Source organism: Lynx canadensis, chromosome B3, assembly GCF_007474595.2.
Source record: "Lynx canadensis isolate LIC74 chromosome B3, mLynCan4.pri.v2, whole genome shotgun sequence".
Taxonomy (NCBI): Eukaryota; Metazoa; Chordata; class Mammalia; order Carnivora; family Felidae; genus Lynx; species Lynx canadensis.
The window spans coordinates 144,203,187-144,229,114 of record NC_044308.2 but is presented as its reverse complement, the minus strand read 5'-3'; the positions used below and the strand labels follow the sequence as shown (position 1 = coordinate 144,229,114).

Here is a 25,928-nt window from a genome sequence, read left to right as displayed (position 1 = left end):
ACCATATCAATAAAAACTATAAAGCAGGTAGAAACTAACTTAATCAAAAAGAATATATAGAAGCTCTTTGGAGAAAGCTTTAAATTTTTAATGAAAGACCTAAAAGATACTCAAATAAATGGAAATTCCATGTTCATGGATAGATACTATAAATTCTACCCAAATTAACCTACAAGTTCAAGGCAATTTCAATTAAAATTTCCAGTCAGTAGTTCTTGAGCATTTTTTAAAATGTTTATTTATTTTGAGAGAGAGAGAAAGAGAGGATAAGCAGAGGAGGGGCAGAGAGAGAGGGAGACAGAGAATCCAAAGCAGGCTCTGCTGTCAGCACAAAGCTGGACTCGGGGCTCGAAACCACAAACCACGAGATCATGACCTAAGCCAAAGTCGGACAGTCGCTCAACCGACTGAGCCACCCAGGTGCCCCAAGTAAAAAAATTTTTTTAATTTTGTAGTAATTTTAATCTTACTCTGACGTTTACATGGATGAATAATTGCCAGGTCAGCCTCAAAAAAAGAGTTAAAAAAAAAAGAAAAAGGCTCAGAAACAAAAAAGTGATCTAAGTTAGTTAACACAAGCATAACAAAACATATCTATATAATGTACCCTCTTTTTTTTTTAATTTTTTTTTTAATGTTTATTTATTTTTGAGACAGGGAGAGACAGAGCATGAACAGGGGAGGGTCAGAGAGAGAGGGAGACACAGAATCTGAAACAGGCTCCAGGCTCTGAGCTGTCAGCACAGAGCCCGACACGGGGCTCGAACTCACGGACCGTGAGATCATGACCTTAGCCGAAGTCGGACGCTCAACCGACTGAGCCACCCAGGCGCCCTTCATGTACCCTTTTAAATTTTTTTTTTTCAATGTTTTTTATTTATTTTTGGGACAGAGAGAGACAGAGCATGAACGGGGGAGGGGCAGAGAGAGAGGGAGACACAGAATCGGAAACAGGCTCCAGGCTCTGAGCCATCAGCCCAGAGCCCGACGCGGGGCTCGAACTCCCGGACCGCGAGATCGTGACCTGGCTGAAGTCGGACGCTTAACCGACTGCGCCACCCAGGCGCCCCCATGTACCCTTTTAATAGCATACACTAAGAGAGACACATCTTTTGTGTGGTATTCTTACCAAAAATATATAACCTTAATTAATTGTGAAAAAACATCTGACAAACTTAAACTGAGATATATTCCACAAAATAACTGACCAGTACTCATCAAAACTGTCAAGGGCATAAAAGACAAAGACAGAGGAACCATTACAAATTGGAGAAGACTGAGACACAATAACTAAACGCAATGTGGGATCTTTGATTAGATCCTAGAAGAAAAAAAGAACCCTGGAGAAAAACTGGTGAAAATTCAAGTTCTGTCGTCGTCGTCATCGTCGTCGTCATCATCATCATCAACAGTATCAGACCAATATCAATTTTCTGGCTTTCATAACTGAGCTATGGTTATAAAGGTGTTAACATTAGGGGAATGTGAGTGAAAGGCATACATGAACTCTGTACCACTTTGGCAATTTTTATTTAAGTCTTAAATTATTTCCAAATAAAAAGTTCAATAGATAAGATGTACACATAGATACACAGATTAAGAAGATTAACATTGACTGTGAAGCCATAGTAATTAAAGAGAACAGAAAAACCTAAGGGGTATGGGCACAACGGAAAAACAGACAGACCTATGCACCAGAATATAAAACTAAATGACATGAGTACATGGGAACCTTAAGATACAATGAAAGAGGGGCGCCTGGGTGGCGCAGTCGGTTGGGCGTCCGACTTCAGCCAGGTCACGATCTCGCGGTCCGGGAGTTCGAGCCCCGCGTCAGGCTCTGGGCTGATGGCTCAGAGCCTGGAGCCTGTTTCCGATTCTGTGTCTCCCTCTCTCTCTGCCCCTCCCCCGTTCATGCTCTGTCTCTCTCTGTCCCAAAAATAAATAAAAACGTTGAAAAAGAAAAAAAAAAAAAGATACAATGAAAGGGGCCCTATAAACCAGAGGGGAAAGGATAGATTGCAGAGTAAACAGCAGTGGGAAAACCGGTTCACCTTATCAGCTGGGGGGGGGGGGGGGGGGTAACAAAACTAGATCCCTACCAGAGAAAGGCTATGTCTCCAGAGATTAAAAACCTACATGTGAAAGGTAAAATGATACAAGGTTAACAAATAAATATAAGAGAATATCCTTGTGATCCAGGTATTTAAGTAAAACTTCAAAAGCACAAACACAAGGCAAAATTTATGTTGGTTACACCAAAATCAACAATTTGTTCAATGAAAGGCATTATAGAAAGATGACAGAAGATATGTGCAATGTCCACAACCTACATCAGATTAACATCTAGAAAACCGAGAATACCTAAGAATTAACAAGGAAAAGACAACACAAAAGAAAAATGGACAAAGGAAAAACAGCAATTACAGAACACCCCAAAAGCCAAAGTATATATAGACCTAATAAAAATCAAAGAGAAATACAAGTTTACAATGAGATATCACATTACACCCAACAGGCTGGTAAAAAATTAAAGCTGGATAATGCTAAATGTTGACAGGAACCAGGGATACTATGCACGACTGGCAGGAGTGTGGATTGATTTAGCCACCCAGAAGGACAAGTTCTGGCCCTATCTGTATTTCCTGTGACAGAGCAAGTCCACTCCTAGCTACCCCAAGAAAGTCTTACACGGCTCCATAAGGGACATGGATAAAGATATTCATGGTAGTATTTTGTGGCTGCAGGAAGTGGAATGTCTAACCCTGAGGAGCAGACAGGTTGAGTATGGTAGATAGATCACCATCCCACAGACTGCTAAGCAGTGGTCAGAAAACAGATTAGACTTATAGATGAGATACATACAGTATTTACACGAGGTGCCAAATGTATACTTTGTAAGAGCACATACATGTACACACATTACAGCATATTAAACAAACTATGTGGAAGGAACTATGGGGATTAACAAGAATAAATAAGACAAGGGCTTCACACTGACCTATAAAGATAACATGGTGGCACCTGGGTGGCTCAGTTGGTTAAGCGTCTGACTTCGGCTCAGGTCATGATCTTGTGGTGCAGGAGTTCAAGCCCTGAGGCAGGCTCTGTGCTGACAGCTCAGAGCCTGAGCCTGCTTGGAATTCTGTGTCTTCCTCTCTCTTTGCCCCTCCCCCGCTCACTTTCTGTCTCTCTTAAAAATAAACATTAAAGGGGCGCCTGGGTGGCGCAGTCGGTTAAGCGTCCGACTTCAGCCAGGTCACGATCTCGCGGTCCGTGAGTTCGAGCCCCGTGTCGGGCTCTGGGCTGATGGCTCGGAGCCTGGGGCCTGTTTCCGACTCTGTGTCTCCCTCTCTCTCTGCCCCTCCCCCGTTCATGCTCTGTCTCTCTCTGTCCCAAAAAAAAATAAATAAACGCTGAAAAATAAATAAATAAATAAACATTAAAAAAAAAAGATAATGTGACTTTTTGCAGCTGAGTTTACAAAAAAGGCTTCTAAGAATATGAACAACAGAAATGGGAAACTATTACTGTTCATATCCACAAATTCAGTGAAACTGGTTTCATTTTTAATAAAATATTATTGCTGTAACAGATAAACTAATCATAATAGACTGAAAAATCATTTACTCGTCTAATCCCCAAAAGGACTACGGGCACAAATAAATTGTGGCTAAAGAAAAATTTCACTCAGTAGCTTTTGACCAGTTAACTATAAGCTAAGCAACTATTAAGTGCCAGGCACTACAGAGTGATGAAATAAAGTATGGTGCCAAACCTTCAAGGTACTCCTAACCTACCTGAAGAGCTAACATGCGGAATAATAACTAAAACAGAAGGCAATCCCTGCCCCACTGAGAAAATCAGAGAGTAGGTACTCTAAATGCCATCCGTCTATGTTATTTTTCAATTTTCTAGTAGAAACACTAAAAAACGTATCAACAGGTTAAACTAATTTTAATATTTTATTTAACCCAATATATTCTCAAATATTTCAACACATAATATAAAAAGATTAAGACTACATATTCTTTTTTTCACACTGTCTTTAAAATCTGTATATATTTCATCCTTACAGAGCCACATTTCAAGTGGTCAGCAGCCACACGTGGCTAGTAGCTACTGTGTGGGATAATGTAGTACTAAGCACTCAGAGGAGGTGATCACATTTGAGTGAGATGAAAGAAAAAAGGTATCTTATGAAGGGATAATCTTTAAAGGATAAGTAGTAGAGTTCTAATGAAAGACAAAGGTTATTTCAAGCCAGGCACTAGTACAAGGAAACCTAGGAAAACGTGGGGGGTGGGGAAATGATCCCCTCCCCTGCCCCCCACCCCCGCACCCCAACCTGCATGTCAAACCACTTTCATCTCTCACAACTCTCTCATTTCATGGGACACTAACACTGGGGGAGGGGGGGGGAACGCTTCATTTCCTTGACATCATGATGGCTGACAATTTATCCTTATGCTCCTGACTAGGCTGTCCTTTCTGCCTTGCTCTGCTCTCCATCCCCAACCCTTTTTGGTTGGGGTGTAGGCTTAATTAATGCCTACACCAAAGTACTTGACTATGAGTTCCTTGTGGGCAAGAATAGTCTCATCTCTGTATCCTCAGAATACAGAACCTGGCAACTAGCAGGTGTGAAATCACAGGGTAAACAAATAGCTAAGCAGAACTGTCTGGCTAGAGTATTAAGGTTATACAGATGAGCAGTTGGAAACAACAAAGCTAGAAAGGTAGATCAAGAATAAACCTCCAAAAGTTAAAAAAAAAAAATTTTTTTTTTAATGTTTGTTTATTTTTGAGAGAGACAGAGACAGAATGCGATTGGGTTAGGGGCAGAGAGAGAGGGAGACACAGAATCTGAAGCAGGCTCCAGGCTCCGAGCCATCAGCACAGAGCCCAACGCGGGGCTCAAACCCACAAACCCATCATAAAATTCTCATCACAAGAAAAAAAAAAACGAAGTATGTATGGTAATGAATATTAATTATTATACTTATTGTGGTGATCTTTACACAATCAATACAAATAGTGAATCATGTAGCACATCTGAAACTAATAAACCAATATGGAGGTTATGTCAATTACATCTAAAACTTAAAAAAACAGTGAAATAAATTAAATTTTTAAAAGATGAGGCACAGATCAGTGAATTGGTCATGATTAAGTTACTTGTATTTGAAAGCTAGTTTTACATTTTTTTTTAATGTTTATTTTTGAGAGAGAGAGAGCAAGTGAGCAAGCGAGCAGGGGAGGGGCAGAGAGAGGGAGACACACAATCCAAAGCAACTCCAGGCTCTGAGCTGTCAGCACAGAGCCTAACATGGGGCTCGAACCCACAAACCGTGAGATCATGACCTGAGCTGAAGTCGGACGTTCAACTGACTGAGCCACCCAGGCGCCTCTGAAAGAGAGTTTTAATTACAAGTATGTAATTAACATAACTCCAAATCCCAACTTCTTGTATGTTTTGTTGTTGTTGTTCCTTCTTTTTTGCTCCGCATCTTGTCCACTCTACCTCAGACGTGTCTTCAGATGCACTCCTTCAACTGGTCTTAGGCTCCCATCTTTCTCTCTCCCTTCCAAGCCCAGACACTATCCATCAGTTCTCCCTTTAAGAAAGCAGTCTGAGGTTTTAAAAAAAGGAGAAAGGAGATGATCTTGCTGGAATAACTACAGAGGGGAGAAGCTAAGGATACAGGGATAGAGATGAGAAGACCAGTAAAAAGACCACCAACATTAACGACAGCTAACATTTATCTGCTACTTACTGTAAGTAACAGGCACTGTTTTAAATGCTTTACCCATATTGTCTCATTTAACCACTAATTCAACCAATATTTTATTGAACCCCTATAACAGATGACAAGCATGTTCTAGGTATTTGTTGTATCAGTAAGCAAAACAAATTATTTCTGTTCTTGTGGAGCTTTCAGTATACCAGAAGAAACTGACAAAACACAATAAACATAAGCAATGTGTAAATATGATACGTAAGAAGGTAATAACTGCAATGGAGAAAAGAAAAACTAGACCAGGGTTAGGGAGACTGGGAGAGTCACAGGTGATTAAGCCACTGAGGTGATATTTGAAAAGAGGAGGTGAGAAAGTTAGCCATAAGAATATCTGGAAGAAAGGTGTTCAAAGAGAAATGCAACGTTAAGGCCCTGAGGTTGGAGTGTCGCTTGTGTGTTCACAGAACAGCAAGAAGACTCAGGTCTACGGGCAGAGTGGGTGAGGAGAGGCAGAAGGTGAGGACCAAGAAGAAAGGAAAGCCGGCACATGGAAGGCCTTATCGTTGTAACAGCCCTATGAGGTCGTCACTATTACCAATGCCATTTTACAGATGAGGTAACTGGGGCACAAAAAAGTTAAATAACTTGTCCAAGGTCACACAATAAAATGCTAGACCAGATTATAAACCCAAAGAGTTACTATTAAGTTGTCTTGAAAACATGACATTGACATTGTTGACACACTTCCCATTACAAAGTAAGGTCCGTGTCCCTTGTGTTGTGATAGATTTAACCAAGAGCAAATGACACAGTGTGACTTCTGAGGCTAGGTCATAAAAGGCAGGGAGCTTCTATCTCTTCTGAAACACGGAGCAACCTCGGAAGTCTGTTCGCACTGAGGCCTCCACACTGGAAAAGCCCTTTGTAGACCCTCTGGCCAAGAGTCCCAGCTGAGCCTAGCCCTCTAACCACATCTGCCAAGGTGCCAGATACATAAGTGAAGAAACTATCTAGGATGTGGATCTTCCAGCCCAGCTGTTCAAATCCCACTAGCCTTTCGAGATCCTCCAAACTGAAGTCCCAGATATAGAGGAACAGAGATAAGTCATCCCTGTCTGAATTCCTCAAACACAATCTGTGAGCATAATAAAATGGCTGCTGTTCTACATTACTAAGTTATGGAGTGATTTGTTCCACAGCAATAATGTGAAGAACCACTATACAATAAGCAGGAAACAAATGTTAACAACCTGAACTAAGTAACAGAAATGAAAAAAAAAAAAAAAAAAGAACCCCAAAACAAAAACTGGAATACACTACCATGGTACATAGAAGGTTCTTTATCATTAAACATCTTTAACGTCTAGATGGCAACGTTCTTTTAAGAGAAGAAAACAAGCTCTTTTATTCCATTCCACTAATAGAGCTAATACATGCCTATGGATACCAAGGAGGGCCTAGGAATAGGTAAAGGCTAGCAATTGAGAGAAGACAAGGAAAGAGGTGGAGACAGTATGTGAACAGAATGCCATCAAAAACACCTCAAATGCCTTCGACAACAAAAGGTGACTGCCCTGTTTTAGATTATTCTACTGGATAAAGAATGGCAATTCTCAGAGCAGAAAGTTGAGTTAGGGAATGGTTCTGGGTCGACTCCTCTCTAGGATTCCCTGCTAGAATCTGCTCTTGTAGTCAATGAAGTCATAAAGGTGCTTGCTGCATAAGGAATGAAGTTATATATAAAATTCAGAAATAAAAACCTTTGGGCTCAGTTTATTCAAATTTTATATTAAATTCTACCCAAATACACATCTTCATGTAAAATGTCTATACTACAAACCCCCCCGATATTGAACATCCACTCAAATGCAACTGCCTATTAGCAACAAACAAAACACCTCGTGCTGTTTAACACCAAGACCCCTTTGTAACCCACTTAAACAATGCCTTATCTAGTCTACATAAGATTATATAAGACTAGCCACAGATGAGCAGCTCAGGTGGCTAGAATGCAGTGCTAAAGAACTGTTCCTTGATGAAAAAAATGCTTTCTTCCAGTGCCAACTTCCGCCCTCCCAATTACTGTGCAGGCAGGTGCATATGGGTCAGCATAAACTCCTTATTACTACTTGCAGACAAATTCCAAGCACATTCTTTAAATTCTTTTGTAAGACAACATTAAGGCTGGGAGATTTCCAGGGAAGACATCTGTTCTCTCCTTCAGATTTAATTTGAAAGTTTAAAATGGAGGTGAGATGGGGTACCTGGCTGGTTCAGTCGGTAGAGCACGTGACTCTTGATCCCAGGGTCATGAGTTCGAGTCCTATGCTGGGGATGAGTTTACTTAAAAAAAAAAAAGTACTAAAATACTTAAAAATATATAAAAATAAAATAAGATGGAGGTGAGACAAGGGTTTTCCACTTTACTCCTCCTAGTGGTGATCAGAAAGGGCTGCATTCCCTGACTCTCACTTCCTGGTTGGGAAAAAATTCCAGGGACATAATTTGTCTTAGATCTTGGATCTTAGAATCCAGAACAATCCTCCAAAACTAAAGGTAACAGACACCAAGGCGCCTGGGTAGCTCAGTCAATTAAGCGTCGAACTCTCAATTTCAGCTCAGGTCATGATCTCATGGTTTGTGGGATCAAGCCCTGCTTTGGGCTTAATGCTGACAGTGCAGTGCCTTCTTGGGATTCTCTCTCTCTCTCTCTCTCTCTCTCTCTCTCTCTCTCCCTCCCTCCCTCCCTCCCTCCCTCTCTCTCTCTCTCAAAACTAAATAAACCAAAAAAAAATTTTTTTTAAGACAACAGGTACCAGGGGCACCTGGGTGGCTCAGTCGGTTAAGCGGCCGACTTCAGCTCAGGTCATGATCTCATGGTCCATGAGTTCAAGCCCCGCATCGGGCTCTGTGCTGACAGCTCAGAGCCTGGAGCCTGTTTCAGATTCTGTGTCTCCCTCTCTCTCTGACCCTCCCCCGTTCATGCTCTGTCTCTCTCTGTCTCAAAAATAAATAAATGTTAAAAAAAAAAAAAAAAAGACAACAGGTACCACAAATTTACACTGAGTTGTGTATAAGTCTCTCACGGGTAATTACAATGTAAATAACCATGCACTACATAAAGTAACCTGTACTCTACTCATTGCAAATTTCCAAGTTCACCTAACTTACACATAGAAGAAACAAAAATGACCTTCAAATTGAAGTCTGTAAGATTTTTTTCTCAAAACACTTTGACACCATAAAAAAATATTAATTCTTCCCAGAGTAACTTTTGTTTAAAGGCCCAAACAGGCTTTATTCAACAGATAGTTGTGCTTGAAAGTTAAAAGGCAGATTAAATAAAGGCACAGTATATACTTTAAAAGAAATGTCATTTAAAGTACAGTAAGTGAGGGGCGCCTGGGTGGCGCAGTCGGTTAAGCGTCCGACTTCAGCCAGGTCACGATCTCGCAGTCCGTGAGTTCGAGCCCCGCGTCGGGCTCTGGGCTGATGGCTCAGAGCCTGGAGCCTGTTTCCGATTCTGTGTCTCCCTCTCTCTCTGCCCCTCCCCCGTTCATGCTCTGTCTCTCTCTGTCCCAAAAATAAATAAACGTTGAAAAAAAAAATTTAAAAAAAAAAAAAAATAAAGTACAGTAAGTGATCAACAAATAGTAACTATTTTTATACTCCATAACCATACTTTCTTACAAAGAACCAACTTTAAAAACTCACGGAGCTTGAAAATTTTATTTAATCCACTGGAAATCTCTCTTCTATAGTCACAATACAACCTAAAGGGACATAGTTTAGTTGACAAGCTTTCAATGAATACTAATGCAGTAATTAAAGTGTGGTTTCTGGACCACAAGTTCTGGGAACTTGTTAGAAATGCAAACTAGAATCAAGGTCTGGGGAGGGGCCCAGCAATCAGAGCTCTAACAAGCCCTCCAGGTGATACTGGCGTTTACTCTAGTTTGAGAGTTTATTAGACTAGCTCACAGAGCTCAGGATGCTTTGTTCTGCAGGGACTGGGAAGTCCTAAAGAGCAGGTACAGGTACAACATGGTTCCTAGATATAACTTCTATGGAACCTAGCAGTGTCCTACACAAAGTAGGCACTTAAACTTGAACAGGTTAATGACAGTCTCCTATAACCTATACCTGGCTAGACAAGAACACCATCAGTTTATCTATTTCACAGAGATCAGAAATTCTAATGGCTTGTCTCCATTAACTAATAATAAGTAAATACAGGCTGCACACACACCAGGAGCTGTTAACTGACAGAGCCCTGGGGCCTCTGGTACTTTGACAAACGGCTCAGGCTTACAACGTGTCATATGCTTTAAAATTTAAGTGAAAAAATACATTTCTGATTTTACCAGTGTCCAAACAGGATTTGCCCATGGCTCCATATAAGTCATGACACTGCAGAACAAAAACCAAAACCTAATTTTTTTTTTGTTGCCTTCAAAATGCATCTTATTTCACATATTAGCTCACTGTAATATATGGACCCTGGATGGAGTCCAATTTGAACAAAGTGTTAAAAAAGGAGACAACTGAGGAAAATTGAAGGCTGACTGGATATCTGATGTTAAGAAATTATGATAAAGGGACTAGGACTACAATCTTTATAAGACTAAAGCTTTATCTCTCCTAAAAGCTTTAGAGATGAAATGATATGAGGTACTGAATTTGCTTCTTGGGGAGACCCCAAATGAAATAAGACGGCCACTGAGTATGTGGGGGGCTAACCATATACAAGGGTTTCTCAACCCTTAGCCTATTGCCATTTTTTGCCAGATGTTTTGTTGTTGTTGGGGGGAGGAAGGGGTGCTGCCCTGTATATTGTAAAATGTTTAGCAGCATTCCTGGTCAGTAAACTCTCTTCTGTTGTGACAACCAAAAAATGTCTCCAGACATCATCAAATGTCCACAGGGCAGCAAAACTGTTCCTGGTTGAGAACCACTAATACAAACTAAATTCTCCCTACTTGTTTGTTTGAAATCTTCCGTAACAATACATTTAAGTCTTATTTTAATTATACTCTGTGTAATGGTACATCTATATCTCTCTGGTTGAGTAATTAGTACATAAGCTTTTGAGGAACAGCTTGGTACCCAAAAAAGCAGAGGGAACTGAACTGGAGATGTGGAGCCTAGTGGTGGCTCTGCTACTAAATAGTGTTGTCACAGCAGCTCCTGTCACCTCTCTGAGCATCCTCATTAGGTCAGATTATTTGATTAGTCCTTATGAGTTTTAAAATTATTTGAAAACAGTACTATCTTTTATATACCCATCAGCTAAAGGTGGGTACTCACATTTAGAAATCAAACAAACAAAAACAGAGTAGTGGACTAGAATGAAGACAATATTCTTGTTGCAAATAATCTGCCTTTTATTATTCCTCTATCTATAAGCAACATTCCCATCACAGCCATATACAATTATTTAAAATTGATTCCCAAGATAAGCAAAATGGAAAGTCTTTTCACAAAAAAGACAAAGTTGTTCTAGTCCTAGTAGCCAAAATGCCCATCAACGGTGAATGGATTAGAAATTGTTGTACATTAACTGGGTGATGTATGGAAGTGTTGAATCCCTATACTACACACCTGAAACTAACATAACACTGTATGTTAACTATACTGGAATTAATATAATAACTTAAAAAAAAAACAAAGAAACTTTTGTACATCCAAACAATGAATTACCCACCACTCAGCGATAAAAAGAAATGAACTACTGATACACACACAAACATTAATAAAGATTCCATTTATATGACATTCTAGAAAACGTAAAACTATAGGGACAGATAACAGATCAGTGGCTGCCAAAGGCTGTAGAAAGAGAGAGGCGACTGACTGTCAAGGGCCACAATGTAAGCAAGCACCTTTCCTGGGCAATGAAGACGTTCTGTATCTTGACTGTGGTGAGGGTTACATGACTATGCATTTGTCACAAGTCATCAAACAAGACACTTAGGAAGAGTAAATGTTCTATCTCAATAAACCTGACTTTAACAAAACAGCTGCTCAAGAAACTGAGAGCTCTCATTCATTCCTGTACCCTCACCACTCAACTGGCAGTTCAGGAATGGCAGGCAAATAACATGACATATGCCAGACACGTAACACTCGACACAAGGGCACCACACTGTCAAAGACACACAACTACTTCCAGAAGATTCTAACACAAGTTAAAAAATGGAACAGGGCACGGTGAATTCATGCCATGATACGCTACCAACCTCTGATTTTAACATTGTCAAAAATTCAAATTTAAACACATTCTACAAGAATAAAGGCACGCTCCGTACCTTACATTGTTTTCAAAGAATAAAGTTAGTAGTTTCTAACAACACACAGAAAGATTAGAACACGATTCAACAAATTCACCAGAGAACAAAGTAAAGACTCACTTAGGGTAAGTCCTTCATTACCACACACCTGACTGTTTTTGGCTTCGGTTCATTTAGAAAGTATGGAGCTCCTGCTCTGGGTCAACGTAAGATTTTGCCGCTTTGAGTGCAAGTCAAGGACCGGAGCTAGCCAACTCCCTATTTTGCTTACTCCGCTCTGCAGTGTGGTCAAGGAACAGGAAAATGATCAAGTCAGGAACACGTTCTTCAAAAGAGCCGTAAGAGAATGAGTTCACGGACTCACCTGCTCTATGATTTCTTATCACTGACCCTTCACGGAACTTTCTAACCCGTCTCAGGTGAAGGAACACGCGCCGCGGAACCACCCACTCACCAGGGGAAAGAGCACTACATACTGGGCGCTGAATCCACCACGGGAATGCTTTAGAGCAAACCCTGCGTGAGCAGATTAAGTCACCTGAGCGCCACCCAGCAAACAAGCGGCACTTGCAAGACTCAGACGAAGGCACCGATACCTAGCCAGGCCACAGTGTCTCAGGCCACGGCTGAAAGCAGGGAAACGGGCAGAGCGAGAAGGCTGTTCCTCAGTGACGGCGTCTTCCTGCCAGGAATCACCCCGGAACACGTCTAACGAAAGGCCCGCGGAGTTTCTTCCCAAGCTACCTGCTCCACGTCTTGCAGAAGGCACCTCCCGGACCCGAACTGCCCTGAACCGAGCGCGAGACACGGGCTCAGAGAGCCCTTGGACGGAGTCAGCGTTTCTCCGAAGGCCTTTCCGCTGCACGTCGCCGCCCCCGGCCCTTCGAAAGGTTTCCACGGACACAACCAAAGGGTCCGCGTACAGAATCCCAGGCCGTGAGCGCTGGAGCGGGGGCTCGGCGCCGTCGAAGCCCGCTGGCGGTCGGCAGGCGAGGAGCCAAGCCCGGAGCGGGCGTCCCCCGGCCGGGGCGGCGTTACCAGCCACCCTCCTTTCAAAACCGCTTCATCGGCCTTCCAGACAGATGCGCCCGGAAGGGCAGCGACTCCTCAATGAAGCCGGTACTCTCTCCCAAAACTTCTCTCCTGACCCTGCCAAGGGGCCCTCGAACGCTCCCCCGCGGCCACTCAGGTGTCGAGCCGGTCACTAAGCTTAGTTCCAGACAGTTGGGCAAAACCAGGCAAAAAGGACAGCCCACTCGACCCGATCAATGGCTTCTCACCGGCACCACGAACACGCTTCCAGCCCGCCAGCCCCTCGAGAGCTTGCCCGCCCCATCTGCAAGGAGAGCCTGCCCCAAGTCAGCACCAAGCGCGGCCGAGGGCGGACAACACGCACCGGGCGCGGCGGCCGGGGTCCCCCCCCCCCCAACACCCCGGCCGGCGAGCGGGACTCGGCGAGAACACGGAGGCACGACCCGGGCCGCCGCCTCCAGGAAACGGTCGCGCCCCGCCGCCCCCCGCGGCCTCCGGCCGGCCCACCGCGTCCGGCGCGCTCCGGGCCGGGGACCCCCGACGGCACGGGCTGCCGTCGCGCTCCGGGAGGCAGCGGGGGAGACCCGGCCCGGGCAAACCCCGAGGAGGCCCAGGGCACTTACGTTCTCAGTGTCTCTTTCATTCACCGTTGGCAACGGGGTCCTAGTGGACATTTTACTCCACTCCACTTCTGCACAATGCGAGGGTGAAACAAAACAGCACACGGCCTCGGGGGGCCGGCGACCTCGTCCTCGAGCGCCCTGCGGTTCCGGAACGGCGCCGCGGAGGGCGGCTCCCCTCCCCCACGGCCGTCTAGATCCCGGGCCGGGCCCGGGCCGTCCCTCGGCGGGTCCCGGGGCTCATGCTCCCCCGGCCCCGGCGGCCGCGCCGAGGAGCCCGGCGGGCGGCGGTGGCGGGGCCGGGCCGGCGGCGGGCTGCGGTCGGCCCGCCGGCGTCCCCGCGCCTCAGGGCGCCCCGCGGGCCCGGACCCCCTCGCCTCCTCCTCCGCCCTCGCCCGTCGCACCGCGGATCTCAACGCCGGGGCCTCCACACAGCGCCGCCGGCTGCCCCCGAAGAGGAGGAGGAGGAGGATGTGGACAAGGTGGACCGCAAGACAGGCCGCCGCGGGCTGCGGGCGCCGACCATGGAGGGGGCTGCGGAGGCGGCGCCTGCGCCCGGCTGCTCTGCTCCCTCCGGCTCGCTTGCCGCCTCAGCCTCCACTCGGCGGCCGCCGCCGCTCCCGGTACCTCAGAGCCTCACGGACCCAAGATGGCCGCCCCTCGGCTTCCTCTGCTGCCTCCGGATGCCGGAAGTGACGGAACCGCCGCCTCCCGGAACTCGGCCAATCAGCGCGGCCCGAGGAAGCTGGCCCGGCCGCTGTTGCTAGGGGCGACTCAGTCAGGTCTGGGGTGGAAGAGGCGGCGCTCTGGGACGGGAAGGGGTGGTGGGTCGCGGCGGGCGCAGCAGGCGCCCCCGAAAAGAGACGGCACATGGTCCTGGGCGGTGGCTTGAGCAGGACTGCTGGGTTGGCATTTACAGTGTTGATAGAGCGCCTACTGTGTGCCGAGGTTGAGGTCGCGCCCGCGGGACCGCGCTGCACAGAATCGAGCCGCGGCAGCAGTTACGGGGCCGGGGCTGCGGGGAGGAGCCGGGCTTCTGTATGATCAACCGCGACCCCGGGATCGAAGATGCAGCCACCTTTCCTGCCTCCAGCTCTGGGTAGCAGGGGGCTAGGCTCGGCACCCGGAGGAGCTCGCTGTCTGGAGGAGGATGGACTTGGACCCACCTAAATGCCATTCGGAAGACGAGAGTGCCTACGGTTGGGCTTGGAGCCCCCCCCCCCCCCCGGGACCAGTTCCTAAATGCCCGTAGGGGTTTTATAACCGGGCTCTTCTACACCAGCATGTAAGTGCCGAAGGGCTGGAAGCATCTCTGGGTGCCAGCCTTGGGCCGAGCTCAGCATCGCTTGCAGGCTGGAACGTTGGAAATGCTACTGGGAGCCTTTCTTGCCCCCTTGCCTCTGCATGTGCCCCGTGGTCCCGCGCAGACCCTGGCACTGCGGTGGATGGCGTTTATTGGTTCAGGGACCTTGTGGATTTGTTGCCTCATTTAAGCCTCAGGGTAATATATATACATATATATATACATATATATGTATATATATATATTATATTCATATATGCGTATATATATAATTTTTTTAAGTAAGCCCTATGCGCAATGTGAGGATTGAACTCATGACCCGGAGATCAAGAGTCTCGTGCTCCACCGACTGAGCCAGCTAGGTGCCCCTCAGGGTAACCCTATAAAGACAGGCAGACACATCTTGCCATCCAAAGCCTAAACAGATTACAGTGCTTTGACCAAAGTATCCAAATGGGTTAGCTGCAGAGCTGGGATTTGAACCCATGTCCTAAAACTTCCCTAACAGATAAGTTCTTGTAGTGGGTATGCCTTGTTTTTCTTACTTTCCTCCCTCTTATTTCCTTCCTCCCTTCTTTCCTGCCTGCCTGCCTGCCTGTCTTCCTTTCTTCCTTCCCCAGCATGTGAACCATCTTGCTATGTCTGGGGCATTTCCTGCTCTGTGAGAAATACATGTCTTTAAACACCAGCGTCATACCCAGAGAGGACAGACGCTCCCATCACAAAAACACATGAGGACTAAGATGCATTCGGGGCTTCAATCTTACCCTCTCAGGCAAGTGTTCACTGGGGCCAATGGCAGCCTTGTTTAAAATGTTATTCTGTCTCTCCCTGTTTGGACAAGCACACATGATTGAATTCCCATTAGTTAAATGTGTGCTTCATACACTGCAACTGAAATGTGGGTGAGCACAAGATTGTGGAGCCCCAGTAGGGCATTTAGCCCAATTTGGGGGGTTGGGTAAGGGAAGCTTCCTGGGAAAGAGATCATTTATTTACACTAAGTCTGAAACCATGAGTAGAGTCAGCTGGTGAGGATGAGTAGAAAGGCATTCCAAGCAGAAGGGCAGCCTGCACAGGGGCACAGAGGTGGGAAAAAACATAGTGGGATTGGGTAAATGTCAAGAGAAGGGGAGGCGAGAGTTTAGGTTGGAAGGGGAGGCAGGAGTCAGGCCAAGCTTGGACGTAGCGTGACATTCAATTCAGCATCTTGAATGTCAACTAGATCAGCCATGAAAACAGAGGACCCACAAAAGTGTTTCAGCCTCGGGTAGGAGCAGAGAGACAGGGTTTGGACAATTCAGAACATTCTATATTGGCCAAAGAAGTAGCTGGGGGATGAGGTTTCCAATTAAATGTCTTTCTCACCTCACCACAGCACACATTAAATAATAAATTAGTGAATGCCAAAAGACAGGAAGCAAAGTTGACACTGTTTAACTCAAGATTCCTCTGGTTTATATGAGAGCTGGAATTAAAGAAACACTTTGAGCTTTTCATTGCACTTATGTCAAATGACATCATGGTACTATAAAGACCTGGAAATGGGGAGATGGGAGGCAAGGTATGCATGTGGACATAAAAAAAAAAAAAAAGAGGAAGAAGTGGAAAAGAAGAAAAGAAAAAGCAAAGCATTGTTATACATGGAATGGATCTATGATCTGGAAGGAATGGAAGAGGGAGATCTGAGATCTGGATCTGGAAGTCATTCTCGGAATGCCTTCTTCGGTCCTTGTTCCCTATCTCCATATTAAAGTAGGTTCTGTCTTGGTCTCCTTAGACTGAAAAGACATAAATCAACATACCAAGCTGTGTATGTGCAGAGGCGGTGCTTACTTTCATGTTAGCAAGGAAGCTCATCCTGAGATGTCAGAAGCTAAAAAGAATCTAGTTCTACCCTTGCTGCTGGAGGGTGGAAAAAGAACGGAGCCTCGAAGAGGTGAAGTGACTTGTCTGCAGCTGCACATCTAGTTGGCAGGAGAACCAGAATGGGGCCCAGCTCTCTCAAGCCCCAGACTCCTGTTCTTACTCCCAGCGACAGCTCTCCTCAACTGTATAATGACAGAGGATACAGAGGGACCAGGAAGATGTTCCAGCCAGGAGAATGGAAGGAACACAGTCTCAGACATGAGAATTCCTAAGCTGCCTCCTGGCCCCTCCCTGAGGGCAATGATGAATGGCCTTGTGCAAGAAACATAAGCACCCATTTGTTTAAGCCATGACAGTGTGGCTTGTCTGTTACTTGCAGACTAGTGCATTCCTAACCAGTTCTGTCCTGTGCAGTGGTCAGATCTCCTGCCGCCCAAGCCTAGTGCTCTCTGCACCACGTCTAGTCTGGAGGGCCAGAAAGGCCTGCTTTGGCCTGGCCACCACACAGCACTCAGCCACCATCCTTCTGCCAGAATGTGGAGGGTGATGGGGGCCAGGAGCTGTTCTCAGTGTGTGTGCATGTGTGAGAGAGAGACGGGTAGAGAGCTGACAGAGCTGAGCGCTGAGAGTAAGCCACAGAGAGAGGAAGTGTGTAATAATCATATGACACCTGAGAGGCAGGGTGGGGGGGGTGCCGGGCCAAGTGTAGGCCAAGTAGGCCACAGATGCTTGGGGACACTGGGAAATATGAAGCCCATTTCAGATCCACTCTCCAGGCTGCTCTCCAACATATTGGAAGTCAGAGCAGGCCCGCTGCTATCCCTTTAATTCACTACTCTGGTCCCCTTCTTCACCCCAGTGGGGCCATGATTGCCCTCAGGGAGGGACCAGCAGGCAGCTTAGGAATTCTCATGTCTGAGACTGTGTTCCCGCTGTTCTCCTGCCTGGAACATCTTCCTGGTCCCCCTGGATCCTCCCTGTCATTATACAACCTTATCATCTCACCTCTTCCATGGAGCCTTCCAAGATTGGCCTCCAGTGAGCTCTCCCCCACTCTCAGCATCCTTGATTTTTACTGCCTGAGGTCATACTACATATATGGAGCTCCAGCTGTGTACCTGGCACCAGGCACCTACACTTAAGACTGCTAACTCTCCAACACCATGTGAGGGAGTCAACACGCATGTTGTTGGTGGCAAGGGGAGGGGACCAGCGTTGAGAGAGAGGAACTGTAACTTGTCCTACATTGTCATCCCCAAGAGGAGAGCCAGGGTCAAACTCCAAACCATGTTTTTCCCTCCAAGTGTCTAACAGTGATGGATCCCTTTTATTCCGGGTAAGTGGGGGGCCTTCTAGCCCCTTGTGCTTAGCTCAGCAATGTCCAGTTAGAAACTCAGCACAGATCTGATGGTGACCACCCTTCTCTCTTCCAAGTACTGTATCCTTTCAGGATAATTGTGGATGGACTGCTTCTAAGATGGGTCACGGACATACCAGCCTTCCTTCCTGAGCACACAAAAATTCAACTTTGATCAATGACTTACAGCTACCCTTTTATCAGTTCCCATAATGCACTGCAATATTGGGATGGCTTTGGGGAATACGGAGATAGAAAGGACCATCTGCCCCTGCACTTAATGGCCCCAAGCTATTGAACTGTTCTATTCTCGGGGCACCTGGGTAGCTCAGTTAAGCATTGGACTCTTGCTTTTGGCTCAGGTCACGACCTCATAGTTCATGGTGTCGAGCCCCATGTCGGGCTCCACACTGTCAGTGTGGAGCCCGTTTGGGATTCTCTCTCTCCTTTTCTCTCTGCCCTGCCCTTGTGCACACACTGTCTCTTTCTCTCTCTCAAAATGAATAGCCTTAAAAAAAAAAGTTCTATTCTCTGATGTGTTGGAGATTGGAGGTCCGGATCCAGATCCGGATGCATATGTATACGACATTCTGTTGGGTGACCTTCTAGATCCTGATGGTGTGGGTCTCTGTAGCAGGCCTTCTCTCTTGGCCACTCTGCTCTAAGCTAGGAAAGCCCACTGTTTGGAATGCGTGCAAAGGTCTGTGGACGCAATAGTTGTGGAAGAGAAGTGCGGACTCTGGAGTTTGAGCCTTGACTTATGACCCTGAATGCTGGGTGACCTTGGGCAAATCACTTCATGTCTCTCAAGGCCAACTTCTTAATTAGTCGAATGGGAATCATAGTGCCTGTCACTCGCTGTTGCTGTGGGGACCCACAGAGGTCATGCGCAGGGAGCAGCCAGCACAGGTGTGCAGAGTTCACCTTTCCCGGGCAGCTGCACTTCTCAGTTCTCCCCGGGATGAGCGCTGGAGGTCAGGGTCAAGTCTTCTTAGGCTACACATGGCTGAGAGGTCAACACTCACTCCTCCTACCAGGCTTCCTCATCCAATCTTACCCACCTCACCGGGCACCTCATTATTGGAGGCAACGGATGCAAATGCCCTTGGTAAGAGGTCTGGCAACACAAGGGAAGCTGTTCGTGTCCATAGCAATGCCTCTATTCGCATTCAGGAACATGGAGACTCCTGAAGAGTGAGAGGCTTGCTCAAGCTCCCCACGCAGAAAGTAGTGCCCTAGATCCCAGGCTGGAGGTTCTGACATCATGCTGCTGCAAAGACAAGTGGGCGATAATAGACTAGGGGAGAGCAGGGAAGAGCGGGTGACGAAGATTCACGACCTCTCCCGAGACTGACACGTGCCGCCTCCCTTATGGCTGACCTACGCAAGTAAGCACATCTCCCGATACAAATAATAACTTTTTCAGAAACAATTCTAAGCTCTTTTTGAGGAAAAAATATTTCCTCTGTTACTTCAGTTCCTGTGCCATCCTTGGAACCAGCGGACCCCCATGAAAAGCCATATTTGCCTCTAATGGCAGCCCTCCCTCCCTGTCTCCTTTCTGCCCTTTGTTCTTCCCCTAACGAGTGTGTATCATGCACCCACTTTGTGTGAAGCAGTGTTTCAAGCACTAGGGATATAGCTCTGAACAAAGTTCTCAGCCAAGTGTCACAGGACACACGTCAAATAATTCATGAGTGATATAATTTAGGGCACGATAACTTATAAAAAATTAATGAGGGTAGAGTGACAGAGACTAAGCTCTTTGGTTTTAATTCAAATTGTATTCAATTTTTTTTTTTTTTTTTTTTTTTTTTTTTTTTTTTGGTAATAGATGCACATGGTGCACAATTTACCAGGTGCAGAGGGATACACAGTTAAAGGAAAACTCTCCCTGGGTTGCCTGTGTGGCTCAGTCAGTTAAGTGTCCAACTCTTGGTTTTGGCTCAGGTCGTGATCTCACAGTTCATGAGTTCAAGCCCCACATCAGGCTCCGTGCTGTACGGAGCCTGCTTGGGATTCTCTCTCTCCTCTCTCTGCCCCTCCTCCACTCGCACATGCCCTCTCTCGCCCTCTCTCTCTCTCTCAAAATTAAAAAAAAAACAAACTTTAAATTAAAAAAAGCAATATTCCATTTATGCAAAGCTCAGAAGCAAAAAAATGCAAAACCAACAACATATTGTCTAAGTATGCAAACGTATGGGATAAAATAATTCAGAAAAACCAAAGCAGATAATAAACACAAAAATCAGGGTAGAGGTTCAGTGGTTTGGGGAGACAAGGGTGGAAACAAGCAGCAGGTGTGGGAGCATTGGTATGTCACGATCCCTGACAAATACTTGACATGTTTTTAAAAACACTCATTGAAGAAAATTCCCCTAACATGATATTAAGCATTTCAATTGAATAATTCAGGGGCGTTTAGTACATTTGAAATATTGTGCAACTACCAGTTCTATCTAGTTCTAAAACATTCCCAAAGTAACACCCCTACCCACGCAGTAAGCAATTTCCCTTGTCCTCTTCTCTCCTAGCTCCCGGAAGCCACCTAACTGTGTCCTGTCTCTATGGATTTACCTATTCTAGATATTTCATATAAATGGAATCAGACAGTATCTGGCCTTCTGTGTCTTGCCCCTTTCACTTAACACAATGTTTTGAAGGCTCACCGACATTGTAGAATGTGGCAGTACTGCGTTCGCCTTCCTGGCGGGATGACAGGCCATCGTGTGGATGTACCAGCTGTGTTCATCCATTCATCTGCTCGGCGACGTTTAGCTCCAGGAGCGGTTCTGCGTGCGGCACCAAGGGAATGCATGCATCTATGTGGGTAACTGCTTTCAATTTTTCTGGGTAAGTGTCGAGGAGGGACATTTCAGGTCCACCCAATTTTTATTAAAAAAAAAAAATTGGGGCGCCTGGGTGGCGCAGTCGGTTAAGCGTCCGACTTCAGCCAGGTCACGATCTCGCGGTCCGGGAGTTCGAGCCCCGCGTCAGGCTCTGGGCTGATGGCTCGGAGCCTGGAGCCTGTTTCCGATTCTGTGTCTCCCTCTCTCTCTGCCCCTCCCCCGTTCATGCTCTGTCTCTCTCTGTCCCAAAAATAAATAAACGTTGAAAAAAAAATTAAAATAGCTAACAAACATCGGTCAAATATAAGATAAGAGGGCCCTCCAGCTAGATGTGGAGGTGTTGGGAGGAAGCTGTCGTGTGTCCAGGAGAGAAGGAGGGCTGGAGCTAGGGTTCACGCTGGTTCAGATTTGGGACAGCGTGTCCCAGTTGGGACTGCAGGGCTTGCTGATTGACCGGACACTTGGGAAGAGAAAAAAGTAGGAACTGAGGCTAGCTCCTTGTACTATTTACTGAGATGGGAGAGACAGGGTTGGGGGAGGGGACTGGGGGTAACAGCGGAAGAAATAAAAAATCCAGTTCAGTTGTGAGCATGTTGTATCTGAGATGCCTATCAGACGTCACATGCAGTAACTCGGGACCTATTTTGTGTCTTAATTTCCATATAATAAAAATTGGGTGGTGGGAAGAAGAACAATAATACCTCTTGCAATCCTACTATATTATTGTAACTACATTTGTTGTGGAATATAAACTCAGTAGGTGATGTGAATATAAATCTATTTTTTGGCCCCCTGTTTTCAATGGTGTTCTGTTGAATCCACTTCGGGTTGTTCTCTAACTTTCTGGACATTCACAGTTACTGAAAGTCCTGCCCAGTTTAAAGCTGCCAGATCAAACTCAGTGTAAGACTGGGACTTCCCGATCCCCTGCTGCAGTTGGGCCCCTGGTGGAGGAAGGGGGTGCCCCTTTCTGGGCTGGAGCCCCTGGTGGGGAGAGGCACACACTGGGTGGGCAGAGGACCCTGAGAGTCAGAAAAGCAGCGACAACTTACCCAGAGCCCACTCAACACACCCTGTCCAACGCCCACAGACACCCTTGTGCCCCATGGAGGGTCACCCTTTCCTTCTACATCCCTGAATATCCCAAAGGAAGTGCTCCTGTGGGGAGTCTGGACCCATGTTCTTCCAGGCACCCCCAGACCCTCCCTGGGCCCTCAGTCCCTCCTTCCTTGGCACCTTCTCTTTATGTATAGACCCTTCCACCAGCCACAAACAGTTGCCTCTGTCTGTATTCTAGGGGACCCTCAACTCCACGTCCTCACCCCCACTTTCTTCTTCTCTTCCACTCTCTGCTGAGGTCAGACTTGTGATCTGTGACACTATGCCCCGTCCCCCCAACAACTCCTGAGTCGCCCTCTCCTATAGCATTTCCAGCTTCATCCTCCCTCAACTGTTTGGTATCTTAGAAGCCATGGGCCTGCCTGTCTTCCTTCTTATCTCTCTGTAATGTATGAGTTCCCATTTTCCAGATGAGAAAACTGATACTCCTAAAGGTGAGGAGGTTTACTGAGCTCCCTCAACTGGTAAATGGTGACACCAGGCCTCTGCTGCAGGCCGTTGACTCCATGTTCTGTGCCCCGCAGACTTCTCAGGGTCTGGAGAGTATCTGAGCTCACCAGCAAAGTAGGGCTCCTGGCCCAGGTCACACGCCCAAGCACCAGCCTGCCCAGGCACCAGTGGGCTCGCACAGACTTAAGGACCTGGTGCCCCTGAATGTTGGGTGGTGACAAAACGAAAATGAATGATGAGTGATTGACGTATCGGTCAGAACTGGAAGGAGCCTCGGAGTTTTGCCACTCAGTATTTATTTTGTCACTCCCCCCAGCTGATCAGGAGAGGCTGAGGCCGGGCATTGTTGGGGGCAGAGGTTCTGGAGAGGCTGCCTGCCAGGCCTGGGCTTCTTAGAAAGCTCGCTCTGACAGGGGAGGGAGCATCAGCTGGATCTGGCCAGAGGCAAATCCCAAGAGCCCACAGGGCAGAGCAGCTGCTGCAGGTTTCCCACGGGGACCAGGTACACTCCTCCTGGGCTCAGCGTCTGTTTCCTCCGGCCACTGTAACAAATGACCACAGGCCATGTGGCTGGAAGCAACATAAGTTTATTCTCTCAACTTCTGGAGGTGGAGGACTGAAATCAAGGTGTAGGTGGGCCACACTTTCTCTGGGGGCTTTAGGGGACAATCTGTCCTTTGCTTCTTCCCGCGTTGGTGGCTGCTGGTATTCCTTGATTTGTGGGCACATGGTTCCAATGTCTGGTCACACTGCCATCTCCTCCTCTGTCTTTGTGTCATATAAACACATTTCAGCAGGCTCCATGCCCAACTTGAGGCTTGAACTCATGACCCTGAGATTGAGAGTCACATGCTCTACCAACTGTGCCAGCCAGGCAGTTGTGTCTTTGTGTCTTTGTGTCTTGCTCCCTTCTGGCTGGTTCTCATCACACTTGTGATTACATTTGGGGCCCGCTCCGATAATCCGGGATGATCTCTCCATCTCAAGATCCTCGGGGCGCCTGGGTGGCTCAGTCGGTTAAGCGGCCGACTTCGGCTCAGGTCATGATCTCACGGTCCGTGAGTTCGAGCCCCGCGTCGGGCTCTGTGCTGACAGCTCAGAGCCTGGAGCCTGTTTCAGATTCTGTATCTCCCTCTCTCTGACCCTCCCCCGTTCATGCTCTGTCTCTCTCTCTCTCAAAAATAAATAAACATTAAAAAAAAAATTAAAAAAAAAAAGATCCTTAATTTAACAACATTGGCAAGATCTTTGCCATATAAGGTAACATCCACAGACTGCAGGGATCAGAACCTGATATCCTGGGGGCCACTGTGTAGCCTAGTACCCTTAGACTAACTAACTTGCCCACAGTCACCAACTTAAGTGAGAAAATGATCAAGAAAGTGTGGCTAATATATTCAGGACATTTATATTGGCTATTTTTGCAGTTTTTTACCACTTGCTGGTAATGGATTTAATTTTATCTTGAGGTCAATGCACTAGGCACAATTAACAGTGACTGACTACCTTTCTGTTGCTCAATATGTAGGAGCCTTGTAGGAACCTGAAAGGGAGTGGTCATCAAGAGAGGAGGTTCACCCTGCCTAAGACCCTTCCTGCCCTCCCTGCACTTCCCTTTTCACGACCATGATTCTGATGCTTCATCCTGTCCCCTAGCACACATCAACCAGGAAAGTGGCTGTCATGGTTGCATTTGGAAAATATTTGTTACCAGTGAGTTTGATTCCAGGTCAAAGACAAGGGCAGAATTGAAAGAGTAAAACCCTCAAAGGTCTAACTTTTCCTGATTAATAAATCCCTGACCTCACACACGGAACCCGTTGAGTTGTTAGAACAAGATTCTGTTCCGGCGGGTGTAACCTCAGACGTGAGCTGTCCAGGGCCGGCCTTCTGAGTCAGCCTGAGTCCCACCTACATGCGCTCCCCTGGGGCTGCTGGACTCAAAGGCTCTTTTCACGAAGAGAGCAGGAAACAGATGACTCGATGTGCGTGGCACATCCAAGCCGGAGGGTAACTAATGTGCTTGAATATTAATAAGAAAGAACTGGCTTCTGTAGCCTGGGAACCCTAAAAGAGATTCTGTTAAAGCATTTGAATCTAGACCCACAGCAGGCAAGCAAACGCACAGGTAATTTATAGACCAAATGAATCAAGAAGAAAAAAGTAGAATTGAATAATGTAAAACTTTTACTCATCAAAACTTTGGGGATACAACAAAATGGTATTTAGAGAGAAAATCACAGCCTTATATGCTTAAATGAGAAAAGAAGAAGGGCTAGAAATTAATGAGCTATGGGGGCGCCTAGGTGGTTCAGTTGGTAGAATATGTGATTCTGGGTTCTGTGAGTTCAAGCTGCATATTGGGCATAGGGCTTACTTAATTATGAGTTATGCATTAATATTATGTAGTCAGAAAAAGAATACATTATACCCAAAGAAAGTAAAAAGGACAAATGGAAAGCAGAAATTAATAAAGACAAAATGAGATGGGAGCCTGGGTGGCTCAGTTGGGTGGGCATCCGACTTTGGCTCAGGTCATGATCTCGCAGTTCATGGGCTCGAGCCCCACGTCAGGCTCTGTGCTGACAGCTCAGAGCCTGGAGCCTGCTTCAGATTCTGTGTCCCTCTCTTGCTCTGCCCCTTCCCCACTCATGCTCTCTCTCTCTTTCAAAAATAAATAAACATTTAAAAGTTAAAAAAAAAAAAGATAAAATGAGATCAGTAAAGCCAAGAAATAGTTCTTTGTTGGGAGAGAGGGGAGGGTGGGTGATGGGCATTGTAGAGGGCACCTGACCTGTTGGGATGAGCACTGGGTGTTGTTGTATGGAAACCAACTTGACAATAAATTTCATATTAAAAAAAAAAGAAATAGGGGCGCCTGGGTGGCGCAGTCGGTTGGGCGTCTGACTTCAGCCAGGTCACGATCTCGCGGTCCATGAGTTCGAGCCCCGCGTCAGGCTCTGGGCTGATGGCTCCGAGCCTGGAGCCTGTTTCCGATTCTCTCTGAGCCTGGAGCCTGTTTCCGATTCTGTGTCTCCCTCTCTCTCTCTGCCCCTCCCCCGTTCATGCTCTGTCTCTCTCTGTCCCAAAAATAAATAAACGTTGGAAAAAAAAAAAAAGAAATAGTTCTTTGAAAAGCCTAGTTAAAAAAAAAAGGCAAAACTCTAGCCTGCCTAATTAAGAATAAAGGAAAGAAATGGGGAGTGAAGTATTAGAAAATACAAGGTAGGAAACGACCACAAATGTTACAGAGGTTTAAAAAGTAAGGAAATACCATCAACAAATTTGTGTCAATAAT

At 46.3% G+C, this 25,928-nt stretch overlaps 1 protein-coding gene and 1 non-coding gene across 8 annotated transcripts in view; both read right to left on the bottom strand.

The window, feature by feature from the left end:
* Nucleotides 1-13,913, bottom strand: part of MARK3 (microtubule affinity regulating kinase 3) — a 116,098-nt gene extending 102,185 nt beyond the window's left edge. For 4 of the 7 annotated variants that reach the window (XM_030320068.1, XM_030320069.1, XM_030320070.1 and 1 more), the window contains exon 1: nucleotides 13,687-13,912. In XM_030320068.1, coding sequence (XP_030175928.1) covers nucleotides 13,687-13,737 — 51 coding nt within the window. In that variant the 5' untranslated portion in view covers nucleotides 13,738-13,912. Of the gene's footprint in view, nucleotides 1-13,686 lie in introns of all 7 variants that reach the window. The other 3 variants (XM_030320073.1, XM_030320074.1, XM_030320071.1) reach the window with 2 other exon arrangements.
* A 9,520-nt stretch (nucleotides 13,914-23,433) lies between these two features.
* Nucleotides 23,434-23,506, bottom strand: TRNAE-CUC. The gene has a single exon. It is a non-coding gene; the product is annotated as a tRNA-Glu (tRNA).
* Between the last annotated feature and the right edge of the window lie 2,422 nt (nucleotides 23,507-25,928).